The sequence below is a fragment of the Gobio gobio genome (assembly GCF_949357685.1).
Source record: "Gobio gobio genome assembly, chromosome: 2".
NCBI classification, from domain to species: Eukaryota; Metazoa; Chordata; class Actinopteri; order Cypriniformes; family Gobionidae; genus Gobio; species Gobio gobio.
In genome coordinates, this window is record NC_137098.1 from 72247011 (window position 1) to 72269065 (window position 22055).

Genomic DNA, 22055 nt, shown 5'->3' on the forward strand with positions numbered 1-22055 from the left:
GTGTCGTTCCCTGGATGATCCACGGCTGTGTGTCGTTCCCTGGATGATCCACGGCTGTGTGTGTGTGTGCGTGTGTGTGTCGTTCCCTGGATGATCCACGGCTGTGTGTGTGTGTGTGTGATGGTTGTTCACGAGTCTCTTGTTTGTCCTGAGCAGTTAAACTGCCCAATGTTCTTCAGAAAAATCCTCCAGGTCCTGCACATTCTTCTGTTTTCCAACATCTTTTGTATATTTGAACCCTCTCCAGAAGGGACTGTATTATTTTAAGATCCATCTTTTCACACTGAGGACGATAGAGGGACTCAAACAAAACTATTATAAAAGGTTGAAACATTCACTGAAGCTCCAGAAGGAAGCACGATGCATTAAGAGCCGGGGGGTGAATATGCAGGACCTGGAGGATTTTTCTGAAGAACATTGGGCAGTTTAACTGCTCAAGACAAACAAGAGACTCATGAACAACCATCACAAAACAAAAAACAGCTGTGGATCATCAGGGAACAACACACAGCATTGAGAATCAATGGCTCATAAACTTTTTTATCAGGGTTATTTTAATAAATTAAGCTTTTTTGTCTTGTGGACTACATGTAAACATTTTTTATGTAAAATATCTTATTCAGGACAGTACTAAATAAAAAATAACATGCATTTTGTATGATCCCTCTTATTTAGTTAAAATTATTCCCATTTTCACAGATTCTGCAAGCGGTTCACATACTTTTTCATGCCACTATATAATAAAGTAACTTATTGTAAGTAAGTAATGTTAAATATACAGTATTATAGTAATTAACTAGAAAGTAATGAAAGAAAGATAATGGGGTTCCCTCACACGACGATGTTCATTTTTGGGGGTCTGGGGGATCTACAAGTTTGTAAAGCCCTGCTTTAGCACACCAAAACTGTTGTTGTTGTTGTTGTTTATTTGTATTATTTTTATGTATAGATAACTTTGTCCCTTTCAGAATGTTAAATTTGCTGTATTAACATGAACTGATTTTTTTTTCTATTTTGCATATAATAAATTCATTAATTTGAAATCCCTTTGACTACTGTACATTTTTGACAATACAGACATTAGTAATGTGGTGAATGCATCCATTTCAGATGTATAGAATAAAAGTATATATAGTGAAACAGATTTATTGTTGTAGATTAATAGTGTGGGCCCTGTGCGGGTCTAGTGAGGGCCTCCTGGGGGCTAAGTGAGGGCTGCCCGTGCAGGGCCAGCACTAAGGGGCCAACGTTTTGCCAATGAGCAAATTCTCTGGGGCCCTGCACTGGCAGCCTGCTCGGGGCCCTTAGGCTAGCCCTAAGTGGGCCCGTAAAGGGCCAGTGCAGGCTTGTTTGCAGGGAAAGCTACACTATGTAACTTTTCCGTCCACTAGAGGTCGCCTGTTCAAAACAAAGGTGTAGTTTGATGACGGCACGTTTGAGCGCTGAATCTTGGGACATGTGGTCTTCACCTCACAGCCGGTGGAAAAGAGTCAGGATAGGACTCGGGCAGAAATCATGTTCATGGATGCGATTATTAACATTACTGTAGTCTGAAGCAGAGCAGGGCCGAGTGTTGTGGAGCTGAGCAAGGCCGCAGGAGTGCTTGAAGAGCGGGACTGTTATTATGGCATAGACTTTTATTATGACACGGTTGCCGGCGCCACTTCCTCTTTTCCAGTCATGAGTATATGAGGTAACGCAACTCTGTTTATCGTATTAGATATATCTGAGTGTGTTGAAAAGGAAGTTATGACGTTCGCTCGGCAGCTGCTATGACACTTGTTCACACTGCAGTGAGAGTAAAGTGTTTCACTGAATAAAACCGGAAACCGAGGGTGACGCAGATATGACGCAATCGACAGGCGACTCCCTCAAACGCATAGCTCACACGTCCCAGTTCCTTGGTCAAAATAGCAATTTCTCACGATTTACAAATAGTTGGAAACATTTGGGATATTCTAAGTACTCAACTGAACAAAATATATAACACTGGCCTAGTGGTTTCTGGATATTTTACTGCAAAAATCCTACATAGTTCACCTTTAAGCTCTGAGCAGGGGTTTAGTTACCCTTTAAAGTGAACTTCTTTGTTCATTTTGGTTATTAGTTTCCATCCGCCTTACCATCCCATCACATTTATAAAGAGAATTGTTGTTCTATTTCTAATATACATTACCATAATATTATTTTAATATTGTTCTATTATCCTAGCGTGTGAGCATAATGCTGTAATATTTGTGATAATATTGCAGTTAGTAATTTATTCCTCCTTTCTGTTTATTGTAGAACCACACCCGTACCTAATGCATATTGTGTAGATTGGAACCAAAGAAAAGGACTGTATGCCATACCGTGCTGGTTGCTGATTCTGTATCTTAATCATTCAAGTAAATCTATAAAAACCTGATTATGTCTTCCCGAGTCGTGACTGACATCCTGTAGTGAATGCAACATATTACCAGCTAACAGAGTCATTCCTAACTCTTCTTAACACACTGAAAACAGTTATTTGAAATTGTAAAGATATTTCACAATATTACTGTTTTTACTGTATTTTTGATTAAATAAAGGCAGCCTTGGTGAGCAGCAGAGATTTTTTTTAAACAGTTTGCTGAAGTTTCTGATTCATATCAACAGGATGTTCTGCATAACCGGTCAGAGTTATCATCAGTGAACAGTGGAGGTAAATAAAAGTTACCAGCCAACTGGACAGAATGTCTGTAAATAAGAATATATCAGAAAGACTCACATGGGGTTACTGACAACATCTGAAGAAACGTTTCCGACCCGAATCTCTGCCCCGTTTATCCTCTCGCCGCAGCAGTCTGCTCTGTTAGTGATGACCACTCTGTTCACGGTGTACACCTTCAGCAGATCCAGCTTCCACCACGGATTGCTTTCTAACGGTGTATGCGTAATGCTGTAGGGATTCCTATCCAGAGCATGATGGGGATACTCGTTTGCTAATACCGCTGACTGGCTGGGTGAGCCCCATCCTGCTCTGTTCACTGGAATATGTTCATGGGAAAAAACAGTGTGTATTGTGAAAAGTGCTATACAAATAAAACTGTAGATGAGAGTATGACGTGAGGACTGATGGGATGTAGTTCTGCTCCACTTCACAGACTATGAGTGGAAGAAGAATTTTAGAGTAAATCATTTATGACATTTTATTTACAACAACTGCAACTCGTTCCGTGTGTCATGCGTCATTACACCATTTCTACGTCCTTGCATTTGCGCAGTGCTTTCCAGTTTCGGTTCTCAATCGGATTAGAAAATAAATAAACCACCCCTTTCAATCGGATCAATTAAAGCAGTCATAGAATGCCCCTTTTTACAAGATGTAAAATAAGTCTCTGATGTGAGCGTGTATGTGAAGTTTCAGCTCAAAATACCCCACAGATAATGTTTCATAGCATGTTAAAATTGTCACTTTTTTGAGGGTGAACAAAAACAAGCAGTTCCCTTTCGTTCAGTCGCTACGACGTAACGTTAGTGACTAACGAATGGGGGTTCGCCTAGAAGCCAATCATCTTCGAGATCTTAGAAAATGCCCAATGGCAGTGCCAATGCCATGGGCATGCGGAATTTGCATACGTAACTCTGCCCCACCGTGTGGGTATGTAAGGAAGTACATGGGCAATATTGCATTATGTTTCTGCATCGGAGCCAAGAGCATCTCTTCACTCCCTTAAGCCTGAATTCTGAAGTCCTCTCTTCAGTCTTCGAGACGAGCGGTTCTCCAGGGTGTTGGTGTGACGGCGCATTCCAGCGATCTCACATTGCCTGCCTGCTGATCTGTGCAGTGATCTGCAACAGCTGTGTGTGTGTTTCCCTGGGTGCTTCGGCACTCTGCAGAGCTTTCCTCTCACAAAAAGAGCTTGCGCGTGGCACGTCTTTTTCAAGACGGCTCGCCCGCGCACTTCCGGGTGCGATCGATTTCCGTTGCTGTCTATGGGCACATTCACTGCTCGACGTGTTTGGGCTTCAGCACGTTCGGGCAGTGTTTGTGGATGTGTCATGTTCCCACTGCGGGAACGTGACCATCGCGATGTCGCGGTCGAGACTCAGTGATCTCCGTGAGGAGAGAGAGTCCCCTCTGCCACACCCCAATCTACCGTCTCCGAGATAGGTGGTACTTTGGCTGGTGGCCAGGGTGACCTGAGGGCGGTGCCGGGTCCCTCTCGCACGTCGCTTCCCGCTAGTGCTGAACTGAAGCAGCGGCCCGTCTCTGATGCCTCGTTCGTTTCGTTCACACTCCAGATAGCACTGTGAGGTCGATCGCCGCATCCCAAGGTGGGCTGGAGTCCTTTGGGGATGACGATTAGGTTGTGCTCCGCCTTCGGGTGTGCCAGCTCTGCCTGATCCGACCTAGAGTTGACAGCCATGTTATCTCGGGCAGCTACGAGCCTCACGCTTGTGTGGAACTCCACCCTGTCGCTAGTGCTCGTGGTTGCGCGATTGGTTTTTGGGGGCGGCACCTGACAGCTGTTGGGCCCCGCCCCCAATGCCTTTCGCTCCCGAGGTGCATGAGGAGATCACGCGGTCCCGGAAGTCCCTGTACTTCCCGCGACCGTTTGGTGGCCTCCTCCGCCCTTGATGGGGCCGCGGCCTAAGGGTACACTGGGGTCCCCCCCACTGTTGAACTCTCTGTTGCGCACTACGGTGTCCACGGAGGGCTTTGACGTGGCGTGGCTATCCTAAGCACCAAAGCCTGTGGGCTCGTCTACTTCGGTGGCGTAGTCCGGCAGAGCTACGGGGCAGGCTGCCGCCCCTTTGCACTTGCACAAGGGTGGAGCCGACCCAGGGCTCTTCAATGAGCTGTGTGCCGCCACTGATCCTGCCCTCCGGGCGGTGAAGGTGGCCACACGCTTCCTCGGTCAGGCGATGTCCACAGCTGTGGTCCGGGAGAAACACCTGGCCCTACCTGGTGATGTGGTGAAGGTTGAGTGAGCCTGCCTCCTCAACTCGGCCATATCCCAGGCTGGCCTCTTCGGCGGCGCGGCTGAGAACTGCGCCCAACGGTTCTCAGCCGCCCAAGAGCAGATTGAGGCTGTAACATGTACTGCCCCGGCGGCCAGCTGCTACACCCAGCCGCCGGCTCAGTCGCCTCAGTCTGCTCGCCGCCGAGAGCGCCCTCCCTCCTCCCGCCCGGCCCCAGCAGCAGCCTTCACCTGGGCCGTGCCGTGGAGGTGGTTGCAGGATGACGCCCCCATTTCTGAGGTCCCAGAGACCAGTGATGGCAGTGTGTGCCGCCCCCCGGGCCGCGCCGCTCTCGTCCCTCTCTGTCGCCAGTCTCCTCTCAGAGCAGACCCCAGTGGAACGTGCGTCCTTCCCTGGTCTCCTCTGTCAGGACGCAGCTGCAGACTGTGCCCCCACACCAGGACGCTACACCTCCCACGTCCTGGCCAGTCACGCTGCCTCGCTGCCCCATTCGGGGTACGTCTGTGGTTCGAGTGACCTCGCTGGTCAGTTCCTGGGAGTCTGGCTTCAGCTTCAGGGACTGTCCGCTGGGTCACGAAGACCATCAGGCTCGGCTACGCGATTCAGTTCGCACAGGCTCCTCCCCGCTTCCGGGGAGTCCGCGCTCCAGGGTGGGGCCCAATAAAAGGCCCCAGTCATGCGTGCGGAGGTTGCCACCCTACTGGCGAAGGGTGCAGTCGAGCCTGTCCCCCCAGCCGAAATGAAGTCCGGCTTCCTCAGCCCTTACTTCATTGTTCCCTAGGAAACCGGTGGGTTACGGCCAATCCTGGACCTGCCCGTCCTGAACCGATCCTTTCACAGGCTTCCGTTCAGGATGTTGGTAGCGAACGCCTCCTCGGATGCGTTCGTCCGGTAGATTGGTTGCAGCGATCGACCTGAAGGACGCTTACTTCCATGTCTCCTTCCTCGACGCGGACCGTTCCTACGGGTTGCTTCAAGGGGCGGACATTCAGTACGCGGTCCTCCCTTTCGGGCCAGCTCTGTCCCCTCGTGACTCCATGTATTCTATCGAGGCAGCCCTTGCGCCACTCAGGCAGCACGGGGTTCGCAACCTGAACTACCTCGATGACTGGCTCATATTGGGTTACTCTCGAGAGCAGGTGTGCGAACACAGAGTCCAAGTGCTCCGGCACTTAGCCCGTCTGGGCCTTCGGGTCAACTGGGAGAAGAGCCACTCTGCCCCGTGCAGAGGATCTCTTTCTCAGTATGGTTTCCGACTCGTCGCCATGTGCGTGCTGCTTACCAGCAAGCGCGTGCAGTCATTGCTGACTTGCCTTCGTTAGTTCGAGAGCAAGAGTGCAGTCCCACTGAAGTTATTTCAGAGGCTCCTGGGGAATATGGCATCTGCAGCCACGGTAACGCAGCTCGGATTGCTTCATATGAGACCGCGTGGCCTACAATCATCAGGTTCCTGAGGGGGGCGAGGAGACTGAATCCTCCTTGCTCTACTCTCGTACCCTCTTGGGACCTCTCAGTAGTCTTAGATGCTCTGCAGAGGCCTCCCCTTGAGCCTTTGCAGTCAGTGGATCATAAATATTTGTCAATGAAGACAGCGATCCTGACTGCATTGGCCTCTGTCAAGAGGGTCGGGGACCTGCAGGCATTTTCGGTTGACGAAGCGTGCCTGGAATTCGGGCCGGCTAACTCTCACGTGATCCTGAGACCCCGGCCTGGATATGTGCCCAAGGTTCCCACCACTCCGTTCAAAGACCAGGTGGTGAACCTGCAAGCGCTGCCCATGGAGGGGGCAGACCCAGATTGTTTCAAAGCAGCTTCACGGTGTTAAATATGATGCCATTATAATGCCATTAATCATCGAGCGCACAACTGATGCTTGCTCGCGCAGTAAATCACTCCTGCGAGAGAATAACAGATCTACACGCGAGGAAACGGCAGCCCGCAAGCTCCTTTTAAACAAATGTATTAAAATCAGAAAGACGCTAGCCTATAGTTTCAGCCTTATGGCTACTCAAAGGCCGCAGAAACATGGCCAGTGGGTTCGTTACGCACGTCAATTCATTCCCGGCCTGGTTTGCTTCTTATTTAATAAATAAACAGGCAATTAGTTGATGAAACCGATCGAAATCACGAAATTCACTTTTTGATTTTAATTAAATTCACAAATTAATGAATTGACGTGCGTAACGAAACCCACTGGCCATGTTTCCACGGCCTTTGAGTAGCCATAAGGCTGAAACTATAGTGTCTTTCTGATTGTAATACATTTGTTGAATATATGTCTTAATTACAGACCAATTATAGATAGTTATGATATTTGTGGCTGCACTGGGGTCCGTTATTTACTAGTTTCTGAGAACTTCAGAAATGTGGAAAGTTATTAAATAGCTGTAAATATGATTCTTATTTTTTTTTAAATAATTTTTCTTATTATTAATAAAAAAGGGGGTATGATCATTCATGCTTTGTACTGTAACTGGAACCTTTCAATGGGGTAACGTGCTGAAACCATTTTATACTTTATTTAATGGAAAATATATTAACCACTCAAAACTGACAAAGAATGATAACAAAAAGCTTACACAACAACTCTTGCTTACTGATATGAACAAGTGATTTATCTTTCATCCAAAGCCACATGAAGCAATTTTGAATTTAGAATCATAGTTACAACTATTTAATGGACACTTTTCACAGTGATATAATTGTAGCTGGGTAAACAACATAGATTTAGTGGAAGTATAGTGGTAGCTAATGTAGCGGTGAACTACAGCAATATGTATTCTCATTTTCTCCAGTAGCTACAGCTCAATAAAAATAATAAATCAAGTTAATATAGTATCTGCTAAGGACATATTATATTACTAATGCAATCAGTCAGTAAATAAAGTTTAACTCTCTTGCATCTGGTCCGTCGATGAAGCCATGTCTTTTGCATGTTTTACAAAAGGCGTCCATTCACAACTGACTTCCGGAAAAACGGGATTGACCAATGACATTTCAGGTTACAATGAAATAAGTAATGTCCCGCCCCACGACTGACAAAAAGAAAACGTTTTCGCGCAAGCAAAATAGAAGCTTGAGCGCGAGTATGGGGAATGAGGACGCGTGTGCTGCGAGTCGTGTCCAAGCTTGCTTTTAAAAGGTTTAAAAGGAGCTCGCGGGCTGCCGTTTTTGGCCAGAGGCTAAAGACTACAGCCACTAGATAGAGCTGTTCCGCATGTTATCAACCCGCCCATAGGGGAGAGATCTCACTCACAGAATGTAAGACACAGACAGCCGCACGGACATTCATAACGGAGCAATGCAGAGCAAAGTGAGTGTTTCAACTTTTCAATGAATTCCTGTGATAGTTTAGCTTCAATATACGATCATAAAACGTGCCAGACTGGCGCTTAACGTTACCTCAGCTCTGCTCAGCTCTTCATGAGGAATAAATTCTGACACTGCTGAGTCTGTGCCGTGACTTTCGTTCGGCTCACTCACACTTTATTGAAAAGACACGTTCAGTTTTTAATTGTAGTGTTTATTCTCTAACTGAACGAAATGATTGTATTACTGTGAAGATCGAAGCGACGGTGTACGGAGTGGCCTCGTAGGGCAGCGAAGCAAGTGCATTCTGGGAGTTGTTGTCTTTTATCCACATGAGACAAAAATACATTTTCTGTCTTTTCTCAGTCTAGAAGGCACCAAATTCAAAAATAATTTCACATTTCGACTGCATAAATGACAGTTTAAATACAAAGCTTAATGCTAAATCACTGAAGTAACCCTTTAAAAAGTGATTTCATTAAACGATAATATCTCCCTTTACCTTGAACTTTGAGCGTTGTGACATTGCAGATGTCATTTACATTTACATTTACATTTAGTCATTTAGCAGACGCTTTTATCCAAAGCGACTTACAAATGAGGTCAATCGAAGCAGCTAGAGCAGTCCAAGGGCAACAATATCTACAATATGCAAGTGCTGTAACAAGTCTCAGTTAATCTAGCACAGAACACACAGGACAGAACTTCTTTTTTTATATATATAAATTAGACAGACAGAGAATGAACAGAATGATAAGTGCTATTATGCTCAAACTGCAAAATTACACACTCACTAAAGTTAAACAAGTAAAATCATAATCAACCACCCTTTTAAGGTCTTTACATGAAGGTTTTTCAGTCCTTAGCCTTAGATGAAATCAACTGAAAAGACATTACATCTTTGTCAAGAAATAAATGCTTTGTAAAAAAAAAAGAAATCCTCTCAAAAGTCTCAAAATCAGCTGCTTTGTTCAGTATAGATGTATCTTGAGCCATTTCTAATGATTTAATTATTCTGTACTTACGTTATTTTAATCTTTAAATCCGTTGGTATTTAAATTTCCTTTGCATGGGCTTTTTAAGTTCGTTAAGTTTGAAATTGAAATTTTAAATTTGAAAAACTGAAATTGTAAAGCCCTAAAAATGTTACACAGTGGCACAAACTAACTTACAAAATATGTTATAATGTATGTAATGTTTAATTCATGAAATCTCACCTTCTTTTTCATCTGCTTTCATTTGAACTGAGAAAACCCCTTGAAATGAGAAACAGAATGAGAAACCTTTATTTATTTAGCACTTAATATACAATACTGATTATTTCAAAGCAGCTTTTAAAAATACCCACAAATCCCAACATTTTTGCAAGAGAACCCAAAAGCATTGACATATGATTTTTCATCCCATCTCATATTTTGTCCTTCACCCTATAAGTAAAGTATAGTATTTTGTAGGGCTGCCCTCAATTAAACATTTTTCTAGTTGACTTGTAGTTGTTCGTATTTGAGGTCGATGAATGATATGCAAATGTTTGGATTTCCTGCCGTTAATGATCTGTCCATCACAGCCTGTGTGATTTCTACACTTCCTGTGGAGTTTTTCCCCCGCGACTAATAAAAAGACCAAGCCTCTTCTACTCGACTATTAGGAGGCAGCCCTAGTATTTTTTTAGATTTACACTTAAGAAAAAAAGGTCAATTGGGTAATATTCAATGTTGTCTAGAATGATGTATTGTATATTATTGTTCTTCTGTTAGTGATCTACATTCTGTTTCCAGCCTCATCTTTCAGAAACACCCAAGATATTAGAAAAGATGTTTCACTTACCCAGTAAAAGCAACAGACTCCTGAAGAAAACCCTCATGTTCACTTCTCGATTCTTTCTGCTTTTATTTGAGCACTGAATGAACGTTGTTTCTCTGAGAGAGTGAGAGATAGAGAGAGAGATGATAGAAAGATGCAAAAGTTCAGCTTTACATACCAGCGTGAGTTCAGTCAGTCATGTCACATGATCATCTTTCTCCTCCTCCATTCCCTTCTTTCTCCTCCATTTCCATATTTCTCTCTTCTCGTTTACTGGAACTGGAATATTTTTCACAAAAAACACAGGGTATTATTTTTCAAATAAATCATCTTTCAAATCCCCTTTATTCAAACCAAGTCAGGTTAAAATTTACATATTGACTTGTCATAAGAGACAACTACTAGTACCAGGTATAAATAGCAATGATTATATGACCAATATGAGCTGTAACTCAGCTACAAATCCACTAAACTGGATGTCCTGAGACTGTGTACTCGCTTTTTTTATTAAAATTTTAACATGCTAACTTTAATTCTGTCATTATTTACTCACTCTCATGTCATTCTGTCCTTTCAGTGAAACACCAGGGGTGAATATTTTGAATTGAATGAAGACTGAGGCTGTCAAACGCCAAAATGATTAAATAAAATGCATCACAGAAGTGGTTCATCTTCTCTAAGGCTATATCTATCACACTGAATATTGTTTTTCATCTTGAGTGTTGAACCTGCCACATTTTAAGAATGTTTTTTCTTTCCCATTTCACAGACAATGCAATATTAAAATACTTTTTAACAAGGCATTTCTAATCCATGGCCCCGTATATCACCCGTCATGAGGGGAGGCTCTGTTTCTAAATGTACATATTAACATACGATCATAACAATATGACCACTAACATTGTGTTGGTCCCCCTTTTTCTGCCAAAACAGCCCTGACCCATCGAGGCATGGACTCCACTAGACCCCAGGAGGTGTGCTGGCACCAAGATGTTAGCAGCAGATCCTTTAAGTCCTGTAAGTTGCGAGGTGGGGCCTCCATGGATCGGACTTGTTTGTTCAGCACATCCCACAGATGCTCGATTGGATTGAGATCTGGGAATTTGTGTGTCAAGTCAAACCCTCAAACTCGTTGTTGTGCTCCTCAAAGCATTCCTGAAGCATTTGTGCTTTGTGGCGGCGCATTATCTGCTGAAAGAGCCACAGCCAACAGGGAATACCGTTTCCATGAAAGGCTGTACATGGTCTCAACAATGCTTAGGTAGGTGGTACGTGTCAAAGTAACATCCACATGGATGGAGGACCCAAGGTTTCCCAGCAGAACATTGCCCAAAGCATCACTGCCTCCACCGCCACGCCTTCTTCCCATAATGCACCTGGTGCCATATGTTCCCCAGGTAAGCCACGCACACGCACCCGGCCATCCACATGATGTAAAAGAACACGTGATCATCAGACCAGGCCACCTTCTTCCATTGCTCCGTGGTCCAGTTCTGATGCTCACGTGCCACTGTTGGTGCTTTCGGCGGTGGACAAGGGTCAGCAATGTTATGCCTGATCAGTGTATGTGTTTTGGGTGCTGCTCTGTCCACTTCATTATACATTACGTTTACTTATTCTTATTTCCTGTGGTTTTCTTTTATTTTTATGTTATGGATTCATCTTAATGTGCTTGTGTAGTGGGTTTTCTTCTGCGTTGGGTTTTATTTATTTGTATGGGTAATAATAAAAGAGCCCACACGATGATGCAGTCGAAAAGGTCTTTCTATTAGTCACTTTGGACTCACGGTTTCTGTGTCAACACAAAACAGACACCATCAGACACAATCCATCATCATCTCTGGTCTAGCTGTGCCTGTCAATCATCACATAATGTTTCAATGTAAATCCATATAAAAGAAAATGCATTTAAACATCACATGGATCATTAAAAGAAACAAATACAATACACAACTTCATTTTAATGAAGAATGCATAGTCCTATAACGAACCGCATCAGCATATCGCACGTGCAACAGCGGCCATTACGAAACTTCATACATCGATTAAATGTACTCTTAGAAATGTTCACACTTCAAATTAACAACCTCTAATTAGAGAAGAGATATCAAACAAACACATTTTACAAAAAGAATCCCTAAACAAAAATGATTTAACTCAAGTCAAGCACTTTTTCGAGGAGCTGGTAAAAACATGCCTCTCTTCGTAAACGAAAGAGAGCGCGCGCACAGGTGCATCAGCTTTCCCCCATGACGATTTCAAAACACGGCATCATCACGGCTTCGAAGCTTTATGAATCAGTGAGTCGAATCATGATTTGGATCGCGTGTCAAACCGTCAAACTGCTGAAATCGCGTGACTTTGGCGATCCAAACTGCAGAATCGACTCACTGATTCATAACGCTTCGAAGCTTCATGATGCCGTGTTTTGAAATCGTCATCACTATATAAGTCGTTATTTAGGGTTTTTTTGTGCACAAAAACTATTCTCGCCAATCCATAAAGTTATTTTAGAACCACTGTAGTGATATGGACTTTGTAACGACGTCTTTAGTACCTTTTAAGGGTCTTGAGAGTGTACCGTGCATTGTGCCAATGGAGGCCTTTCAGAGCCATCAGATTTCAATTAAAAAATCTTCATTTCTGTTCTGAAGATGAACGGAGGTCTTACGGGTGTCCAACGACATGAGGGTAAGTAATTAATGACAGAATTTTCATTTTTGGGTGAACTAACCCTTTAAGCACAAACTCACTTCATTTAGATATTTGGACAGGTAAAGTGATGTAGGCTAATGAATGAACAGTTTATCAAATTGCATTAAATATTTAAACTCATGTAATATTACTTTTTTAATAGCCTAATGTTTTTACTCTACAGTTGTGCAGTTTCAAGGGGACATATGGCAATTTTAAAATGTATTTGCCGAAATTAGTAATGATATCTATATACAGGTTATTTAAAATAGCATCATTTTATGTAAAATTCACATTAAATATCTAAATTTCTAGATTGCTGCCATCTGCTGGAAAACAAACACTTGCTAGTTCTCAATGAATAGTTTGTGCATGAATGATAGATGCAATTACTCTTGCTATTTGTGTTTAGGCTGTAACGTGGCATAGGTGCTATTTTTGTATAGTTTAACTATAATCAGCCTTTAAAAACAAATATATATATATATATATATATCATGGACATAATTACAGGGTAGAATGGACTGGACATCATATAAAACAACAACAATAAAAATAAAAAAAAACATCAATGCATTACAAAAATAAAACCGTACTCAGTGTTTCCACAACTTAGACTGATAACATGTAGTGTTAAACCTTTAAGGGGCACCAAGTAAAATCTTGCCTAGGGCAGCAAATTGGTCAGGGCCGGCCCTGATCTAGTGTAACAACATACACTCATTACACTTGGTCAACATGGACCATTGCCAAAGTAACTCTATTTAAAGGGATAGTTCACCCAAAAATGAAAATTAGCCCATAATTTACTCACCCTCAAGTCATCCTAGGTGTATATGACATTCTTCTTTCAGACAAATAAAATCTGAGTTATATTACAAAAAGTCCAGGCTTATCCAAGCATTAGAATTTGATTCATGGTTGCTCTGTTTTTGAAGTCCATAAAAAGTTAATCTGTCAAATAACATGCTCCACGTGGCTCTGTTAATAAAGGCCTTCTGAAGCGAATCGATGCGTTTGTGTAAGAAAAATATTCATATTTAAAACTATATCAAGTAAACTTTCGATCGACTGCCTTCCGTGGAAAAGTGTTGAATGTTGAAAGTGAAACTCAAGATGCGTGCGTGACGTCATGACGAGCGGACATGGTCGTGTTAGTCTTTCCATCGGCAGGGGAACTTTCAACAATTTTTCCATAAATTGAACAGGGAAGGCAGTCGGCCGAAAGTTTACTTTATACAGTTTTAAAATATGGATAGTTTTCTTCCACAAACGCATCGATTTGCTTCAGAAGGATATATATATATTTTTTTTTTGATGGGCAGATGCACTTTTTATGGACTTAGAGCAACTATGAATCCAATTCTAATGCTTGGATTAGCCTGGACTTTTGTAATATATAACTCAGATTTTATTTGTCTGAAAGAAGAATGTCATATACACCTAGGATGACTTGAGGGTGAGTAAATGATCTGCTAATTTTCATTTTTGGGTGAACTATCCCTTTAAGCTTTTCTTACATCATGCATATTGAAATGAGGTTTCATGTTGGTAAATTTGACATTTAACAGCTTCTGCTTGAAAATCTGTTATTTAAAATGGATTAGACTCACATATGATAAAGAACAAACTCAACAGGCTGATCAGATGGACACTTGGCATGTTTGAAGCACGTTTCGACAATATGCATGGCGAGTTGCCTTGGAAGTTCGTCTTTGAGTTTGGTGTGTAGCGACGCCGGCACAATGAGAAATTTTTGGAAAATTTGCGTGTAGATTAAATTCATGTTTTTTTAACATGGTTTCTAAGCAAATGTCTTCTCTAAATGTCTAAATTCAAGGCACTGGTGCTCGCCTTCAAAACATCCACTGGCTCTGCACCAATTTACCTAAACTCGCTCGTTCAGACTTACACACCCTCCAGGAACTTGCGTTCTGCCAGTGAACGACGCCTTGTGGTGCCATACCAGAGAGGCATGAAATCGCTGTCACGGACCTTTTCCTGGACCGTTCCCACCTGGTGGAATGACCTGCCTATCTCAATTCGTGCGGCCGAGTCAGAAGCCATTTTCAAAAAACGTCTAAAGACACATCTTTTCCAGCAACACCTGACCGATCGAGAATAGCACTTATCATTCTATTCATTGTCTGTCTGTCTAATTTATTTAAAAAATAAATAAATAAAAAAATTTATATTTCTGTGCTAGACTAACTGAGACTTGTTACAGCACTTGCATATTGCTGATATTGTTGCCCTTCGACTGCTCTAGCTGCTTCTATTGCCTCCATTTGTAAGTCGCTTTGGATAAAAGCGTCTGCTAAATGACTAAATGTAAATGTAAATGTAAATGTTCTCACAGAGAGAAATTTGGGAACGTAAGACATAATTGTGTCAAAATCCACCTACATTAACCTGGCAAGAATATTATTTATTTCTAATAATGTCTGACTATAGTGTTCTTTTTTTCTTCTTTGCCCCCGATAGACTTGGTTTTCATTTCAGTAGGAATACATTGAATCATTTGAATAGGCAGACAACTCATTTGCCTACAGTATATGCAAATAATGCTTGTCACCTTTTCTTTGAAAAGAAGGTAAGAAAATTACTTTATATAAATGAGATGTTGTGACGTACTGGTGATCTAGTTTTATTCATGTTTTTTGAGCATGATGGCATGTCACACACTTATACAAAGTGTCACAAATTAGCAGTAAAGTTAATTGAACACACAACTTTTACCAACAATATGGGACGTGTCTCTCCATTTCTGTTAAGACTATTTAGTTTACTAAATAGAAACCAAAGATGGTTTCTGTCATTTTAGGTTTTAGGTTTTTATCAAGTAAGTTCAAGTGGTGGTTCTTTAAAATAAGTTTGGTTTTAGTTAGTTATTTGATGCTATAAAAACGGGGGGGTTACATCCTGATTGACAGCTGTGGTTGACGGCTTCGTCACTTGGAGCTTTAGTTTCTATTTATGCATTTCCATAACTGTTTATCTCACAACGACATCATGAGTTGTTCTGCTGTAATCATAGCAAAAGTAAATTTCCTACTTGTTAATTTTTCATCTCTGTTTTTTGTGTTTATTAACAAATAATGTTTTTTGTTGACACCGTTACAAAAACCACAAACTGATATGAAAAAAACAATCAAACTGCCCAACTATAGGAAATACTTTCAATAAATTTTCACATTTTCAATATAACATCTGTCACAGAGTCACAGCCTACACCCACCAACACACTGGCATCGTCACCAGATCTCCACGCTCTGCCCACTCGTTCACAGTCCCCTGAGATCAGATCACCTGCACCTCATCATTAGTGACACTTTAAGAACACACACACACACAGTACCTGCTACATTCCATGATCGTCATTCGTCTGCCTGCCAAGTACTCCTGGTTTCCTCCTGTTCCTGGTCTCCTTGTGTTTCCCTCCACCGGATCCCCTTCATCGTGTTCACCCAGCTACGTGACTGTTCAGTCCAAGTGCTCATCATCTTGCTTCCCTTGTTTACTTGTGTCCGTGTCTCTGTTAATAAATATCACCATCTACCTTACCTGTTTCTCTGCCTCCTGACAACATCTAAACTTCTGTTGATTATCAAAAAGAACTATAGTTCTACCAGAAAGACTCAGGAGATAGAATAATGTATTAAGCAAGCATTTATTGACAGCCCATAGTTTGTAATCCGAGGGTAGCGGATCAGCATATTCCTGCCTGAAGATGAAGGCAGGTGCGCAGCCGACCCCCATTTGAGGGTATGGACGGAACCATCTTGGTGGTGGTGGGGAGGGTGGACGTTGTTGTCGCGTCGGCATCTGCAAACTCAAACGTGTAAGTACGACTTTTATACGGAAAGTATGAAGACGTGATTGGATAGAGATGAAGGTAATAAGTGACAAAGTAATTAAGTCTTCCCGGCAGAACTCAAGCTAACGCTTCCATTTCTACCAGAAAGACTCAGGAGATAGAATTATGTATGAAGCATGCATTTATTGACAGCCCAGCAAACATAATAAAGTTTTGGCATAGGCCCCGTTTGTAATCCGAGGGTAGCGGAACAGCAGAGAGATAGCCACGTTAGGCCAGATGTAGACAGGCCTCGATAGACCGACAGATATAGCCACGTTAGGCCAGACATAGACAGGCCTCGATAGACCGACAGATATAGCCACGTTAGGCCAGACATAGACAGGCCTTGATAGACCGACAGATATAGCCACGTTAGGCCAGACATAGACAGGCCTTGATAGACCGACAGAGATAGCCACGTTAGGCCAGATGTAGACAGGCCTCGATAGACCGACAGATATAGCCACGTTAGGCCAGACATAGACAGGCCTCGATAGACCGACATATATAGCCACGTTAAGCCAGACATAGACAGGCCTTGATAGACCGACAGAGATAGCCACGTTAGGCCAGACGTAGACAGGCCTCGATAGGCCGACAGATATAGCCACGTTAGGCCAGACATATACAGGCCTCGATAGACCGACAGATATAGCCACGTTAGGCCAGACATAGACAGGCCTTGATAGACCGACAGAGATAGCCACGTTAGGCCAGATCTAGACAGGTCTCGATAGACCGACAGATATAGCCACGTTAGGCCAGACATAGACAGGCCTCGATAGACCGACAGATATAGCAACGTTAGGCCAGACATAGACAGGCCTTGATAGACCGACAGATATAGCCATGTTAGGCTAGACATAGACAGGCCTCGATAGACCGACAGATATAGCCACGTTAGGCCAGACATAGACAGGCCTCGATAGACCGAGAGAGATTGCCACGTTAGGCCAGATGTAGACAGGCCTCGATAGACCGACAGATATAGCCACGTTAGGCCAGACATAGACAGGCCTCGATAGACCGACAGAGATAGCCACGTTAGGCCAGACATAGACAGGCCTTGATAGACCGACAGAGATAGCCACGTTAGGCCAGACGTAGACAGGCCTCGATAGACCGACAGATATAGCCACGTTAGGCCAGACATAGACAGGCCTTGATAGACCGACAGATATAGCCACGTTAGGCCAGATGTAGACAGGCCTCTATAGACCGACAGATATAGCCACGTTAGGCCAGACATAGACAGGCCTCGATAGACCGAGAGAGATTGCCACGTTAGGCCAGATGTAGACAGGCCTCGATAGACCGACAGATATAGCCACGTTAGGCCAGACATAGACAGGCCTTGATAGACCGACAGATATAGCCACGTTAGGCCAGACATAGACAGGCCTTGATAGACCGACAGAGATAGCCACGTTAGGCCAGACGTAGACAGGCCTCGATAGACCGACAGATATAGCCACGTTAGGCCAGACATAGACAGGCCTTGATAGACCGACAGATATAGCCACGTTAGGCCAGATGTAGACAGGCCTCTATAGACCGACAGATATAGCCACGTTAGGCCAGACATAGACAGGCCTCGATAGACCGACAGATATAGCCACGTTAGGCCAGACATAGACAGGCCTCGATAGACCGACAGAGATAGCCACGTTAGGCCAGATGTAGACAGGCCTCTATAGACCGACAGATATAGCCACGTTAGGCCAGACATAGACAGGCCTTGATAGACCGACAGATATAGCCACGTAGGCCGGACGTAGACAGGCCTCGATAGACCGACAGATATAGCCACGTTAGGCCAGACATAGACAGGCCTCGATAGACCGACAGATATAGCCACGTTAGGCCAGACATAGACAGGCCTCGATAGACCGACAGATATAGCCACGTTAGGCCAGACATAGACAGGCCTTGATAGACCGACAGAGATAGCCACGTTAGGCCAGACGTAGACAGGCCTCGACAGACCGACAGATATAGCCACGTTAGGCCAGACATAGACAGGCCTCGATAGACCGACAGAGATAGCCACGTTAGGCCAGATGTAGACAGGCCTCGATAGACCGACAGAGATAGCCACGTTAGGCCAGACGTAGACAGGCCTCGATAGACCGACAGATATAGCCACGTTAGGCCAGACATAGACAGGCCTCGATAGACCGACAGAGATAGCCACGTTAGGCCAGATGTAGACAGGCCTCGATAGACCGACAGATACAGCCACGTTAGGCCAGACATAGACAGGCCTTGATAGACCGACAGATATAGCCACGTTAGGCCAGACATAGACAGGCCTTGATAGACCGACAGAGATAGCCACGTTAGGCCAGATGTAGACAGGCCTCGATAGACCGACAGATATAGCCACGTTAGGCCAGACATAGACAGGCCTCGATAGACCGACAGATATAGCCACGTTAGGCCAGACATACACAGGCCTTGATAGACCGACAGAGATAGCCACGTTAAGCCAGATGTAGACAGGCCTCGATAGACCAACAGATATAGCCACGTTAGGCCAGACATAGACAGGCCTCTATAGACTGACAGATATAGCCACGTTAGGCCAGACATAGACAGGCCTTGATAGACCGACAGATACAGCCACGTAGGCCGGACGTAGACAGGCCTCGATAGACCGACAGAGATAGCCACTTTAGGCCAGACATAGACAGGCCTCGATAGACCGACAGATACAGCCATGTTAGGCCAGACATAGACAGGCCTCGATAGGCCGACAGATATAGCCACGTTAGGCCAGACGTAGACAGGCCTCGATAGACCAACAGAGATAGCCACGTTAGGCCAGACATAGACAGGCCTCGATAGACCGACAGATATAGCCACGTTAGGCCAGACATAGACAGGCCTCGATAGACCGACAGAAACAGCCACGTAGGCTGGACGTAGACAGGCCTCGATAGGCCGACAGAGATAGCCACGTTAGGCCAGACATAGACAGGCCTCGATAGAACGAACAGATATAGGTGCGTAAGGCCAACATAGACGGCCTCAATTTTTACAAAAAATTTTTATGAGAGACGAGGTCACGCAAGGCCATTACCGCCAGTAAACCACCACCAGTAATTGCATAAAATTTACCTGATTGTTACTGAAGAGCTTGCTGAGCTTCGAGAAAGGTTTTTGAATCGGGTCTGATGTATGATTCAAAAGCTGAGTAAGACCATCTGCCTATGATCTTAATCGCTGATGTGGAGAGTCCTTGTTCAGTAGCTGTTGTAGCTGCCCCGATTCTGAATGAATGGCCGGTATAGAGAGAGGGGGATAGACTGCAGCTTTTGATAACAGTGGTTAAGTGAGTTCTGAAACAAGCCTTGGAAACGGGTGCTCCGTTAGGTAATATAAATAGCGATGCGTATTTGAAAAATTATTCTTCATCTTAGAAATTGTTAATGTGATACCAGAACCTATAGAATCATTCTAAAATGCTTAAAGAAAAGAGTAAAGAAATTGAGTGAGAAGTGAAGATCAGAATATGAAAGACAGAGAGTAGGATCAACTGATTAGTTTCCAAAGTGAATTTCCCTGGACACATGAAGCCAAAAGGGGCTGATAAAACACAGCTGCTAGCAGAATATCGGTGCAAGTGGAAGAGTGACCTTTACGATTTAAGTGTTAGGAGTTAAATTAAAAGCTTTGAACTTACCTGATGCTTGTTAAGACGCATAGGTAATCTTAGATTTACCTTTGGAATTATGGGAGAGTTTACTGAACATGCCTGATGGTTTGAGCATTGCTAAAGAAAACCATCTTGACCATCATGGAATCCTGCATTCAGATGCTTCTTGATATGGGAGACCTTTGTAGAGGATGCCAACTCCACACGTTGAGCTATGTTCGTAGCAACACCAATCTGAAAGAATGTCCCATGCACAGGTGAGTTGGAGAACACATTTCTTTCCATCTCAAGTTAGAAGGATTCTAAACCACTTGGCGTAACTTCCGCTCACAGCTTGATAGAACACCATCTAACTGTCAAACCTGCTGACAGAACCCCCAAAAGAAAATAAATGCACTGATGCCAGTGCAGTGCTTTAAAACTACTCTAAGCATATTTAATTCAATTCACCTCAAGCGATCTCATAACGTTGCGCCAATTTGCGATTACTTTACTTCAGTTAATCATGGAGCCCCGATTAACTGGGTGCATGTTGCTTTAAAACTCTTGTTTGAGGTTTCATTGCGTTCGTGGGAGAATGACATAGGCTAACATGCTGTGCCATCTGTTCTGTTTCAGCTTTTCTAAACAAAATGCTATCATTAACGGGAACCGGTGTCATGCGAATCATTTACGAGACACTATGGATAGTTACGACACAAGCGACAACGAGCGATTACGTTGCACAAGCAGGTGCGCGTCTGATGCATGTGTCTGCTCTATACAGACATGCTTGCGACCAAATTAAGAAAGATTAAATACTACACCCAATAGGCATCGGAATGCATAACCATATACAAATCACTGTGATGAATACTGATGTAGTGATGACGCCAGAATGGTGATGAAGATCACAGCCGTGACTTTGATAACATGCCCAGATAACGGCTCGGGTTATGTATATAACCCTTGTTCCCTGAGAAAGGGAACGAGCACTGCATCGGAACAACGAATTTGGGGACACTCCCTAAGCAACAGCGCGTCTGAAGTATGAAGGAAATCAGGCCAATCCTGATTGGTGTTGCGTCATGACGTAACTATGACGGCGTACCCGGAAGGTACATAAGGGGAGCCTGGGCATAGTAATGGCAGTTATCGCGATGAAGCATGCGCTCCAGGCGTGCCGAGGTGTGGCGACGGGATGCAGTGCTCGTTCCCTTTCTCAGGGAACAAGGGTTATATACATAACCCGAGCCGTTCCCTTTCGAGGGAACTCGCACTGCATCGGAACGACGAATTTGGGGAACGAGTACCCACTAGGCCACACCGAAGATAGCTCCAGTCCTAGTGTGAAGCCGGAGACCGGGCACAGCTAGGACTGGAGCACCCTAGCACCAGGCGTCGCAGGGAGGTGCAAGCTATAGACAGCTGTACAGATCTCCTGTGCAGACTTCACTAAATATACATTATAAGAGCTCTGACCGGCAGAGCAGGTGAAGTCTCCCTTCTTCCGCCGTCACGTGAGGTGGAGGATGAAATGCCTGAAGAACCAAAGGCCTGACCACGCTTGATGGCACCTTGGGCACATAACCGGCCCTAGGGTGTAAGATGGCCTTCACTTCGCCAGGGGCAAACTCCAGGCAAGTCGGCGTAAGCGCCAAGGCCTGAATGTCCCCCACTCTCCTCAGAGAAGTGATGGCTAAGAGAAAGGCCATCTTAAGGGTCAAGCTCTTTGGGTCTGCTGACTCTAGTGGCTCGAAGGGGGCCTCAGCCAATCCCTCGAGAACCACTGCCAGGTCCCAGGTT

The 22055-nt window shown here is 44.1% G+C and overlaps 1 protein-coding gene across 1 annotated transcript in view; it reads right to left on the bottom strand.

Moving 5' to 3' along the window:
- The window catches only part of LOC307141168 (uncharacterized protein), a 28798-nt gene extending 18545 nt beyond the window's left edge, over window positions 1–10253 (bottom strand). The window contains exons 1-3 of the mRNA XM_079841149.1: window positions 10084–10253; window positions 9474–9512; window positions 2750–3008 (exon numbers count right to left, since the gene is read on the bottom strand). Of these exons, the coding sequence (XP_079697275.1) occupies window positions 2750–3008; window positions 9474–9512; window positions 10084–10120 (335 nt within the window). The 5' untranslated portion in view covers window positions 10121–10253. The remainder of the gene's footprint in view (window positions 1–2749; window positions 3009–9473; window positions 9513–10083) is intronic.
- Between the last annotated feature and the right edge of the window lie 11802 nt (window positions 10254–22055).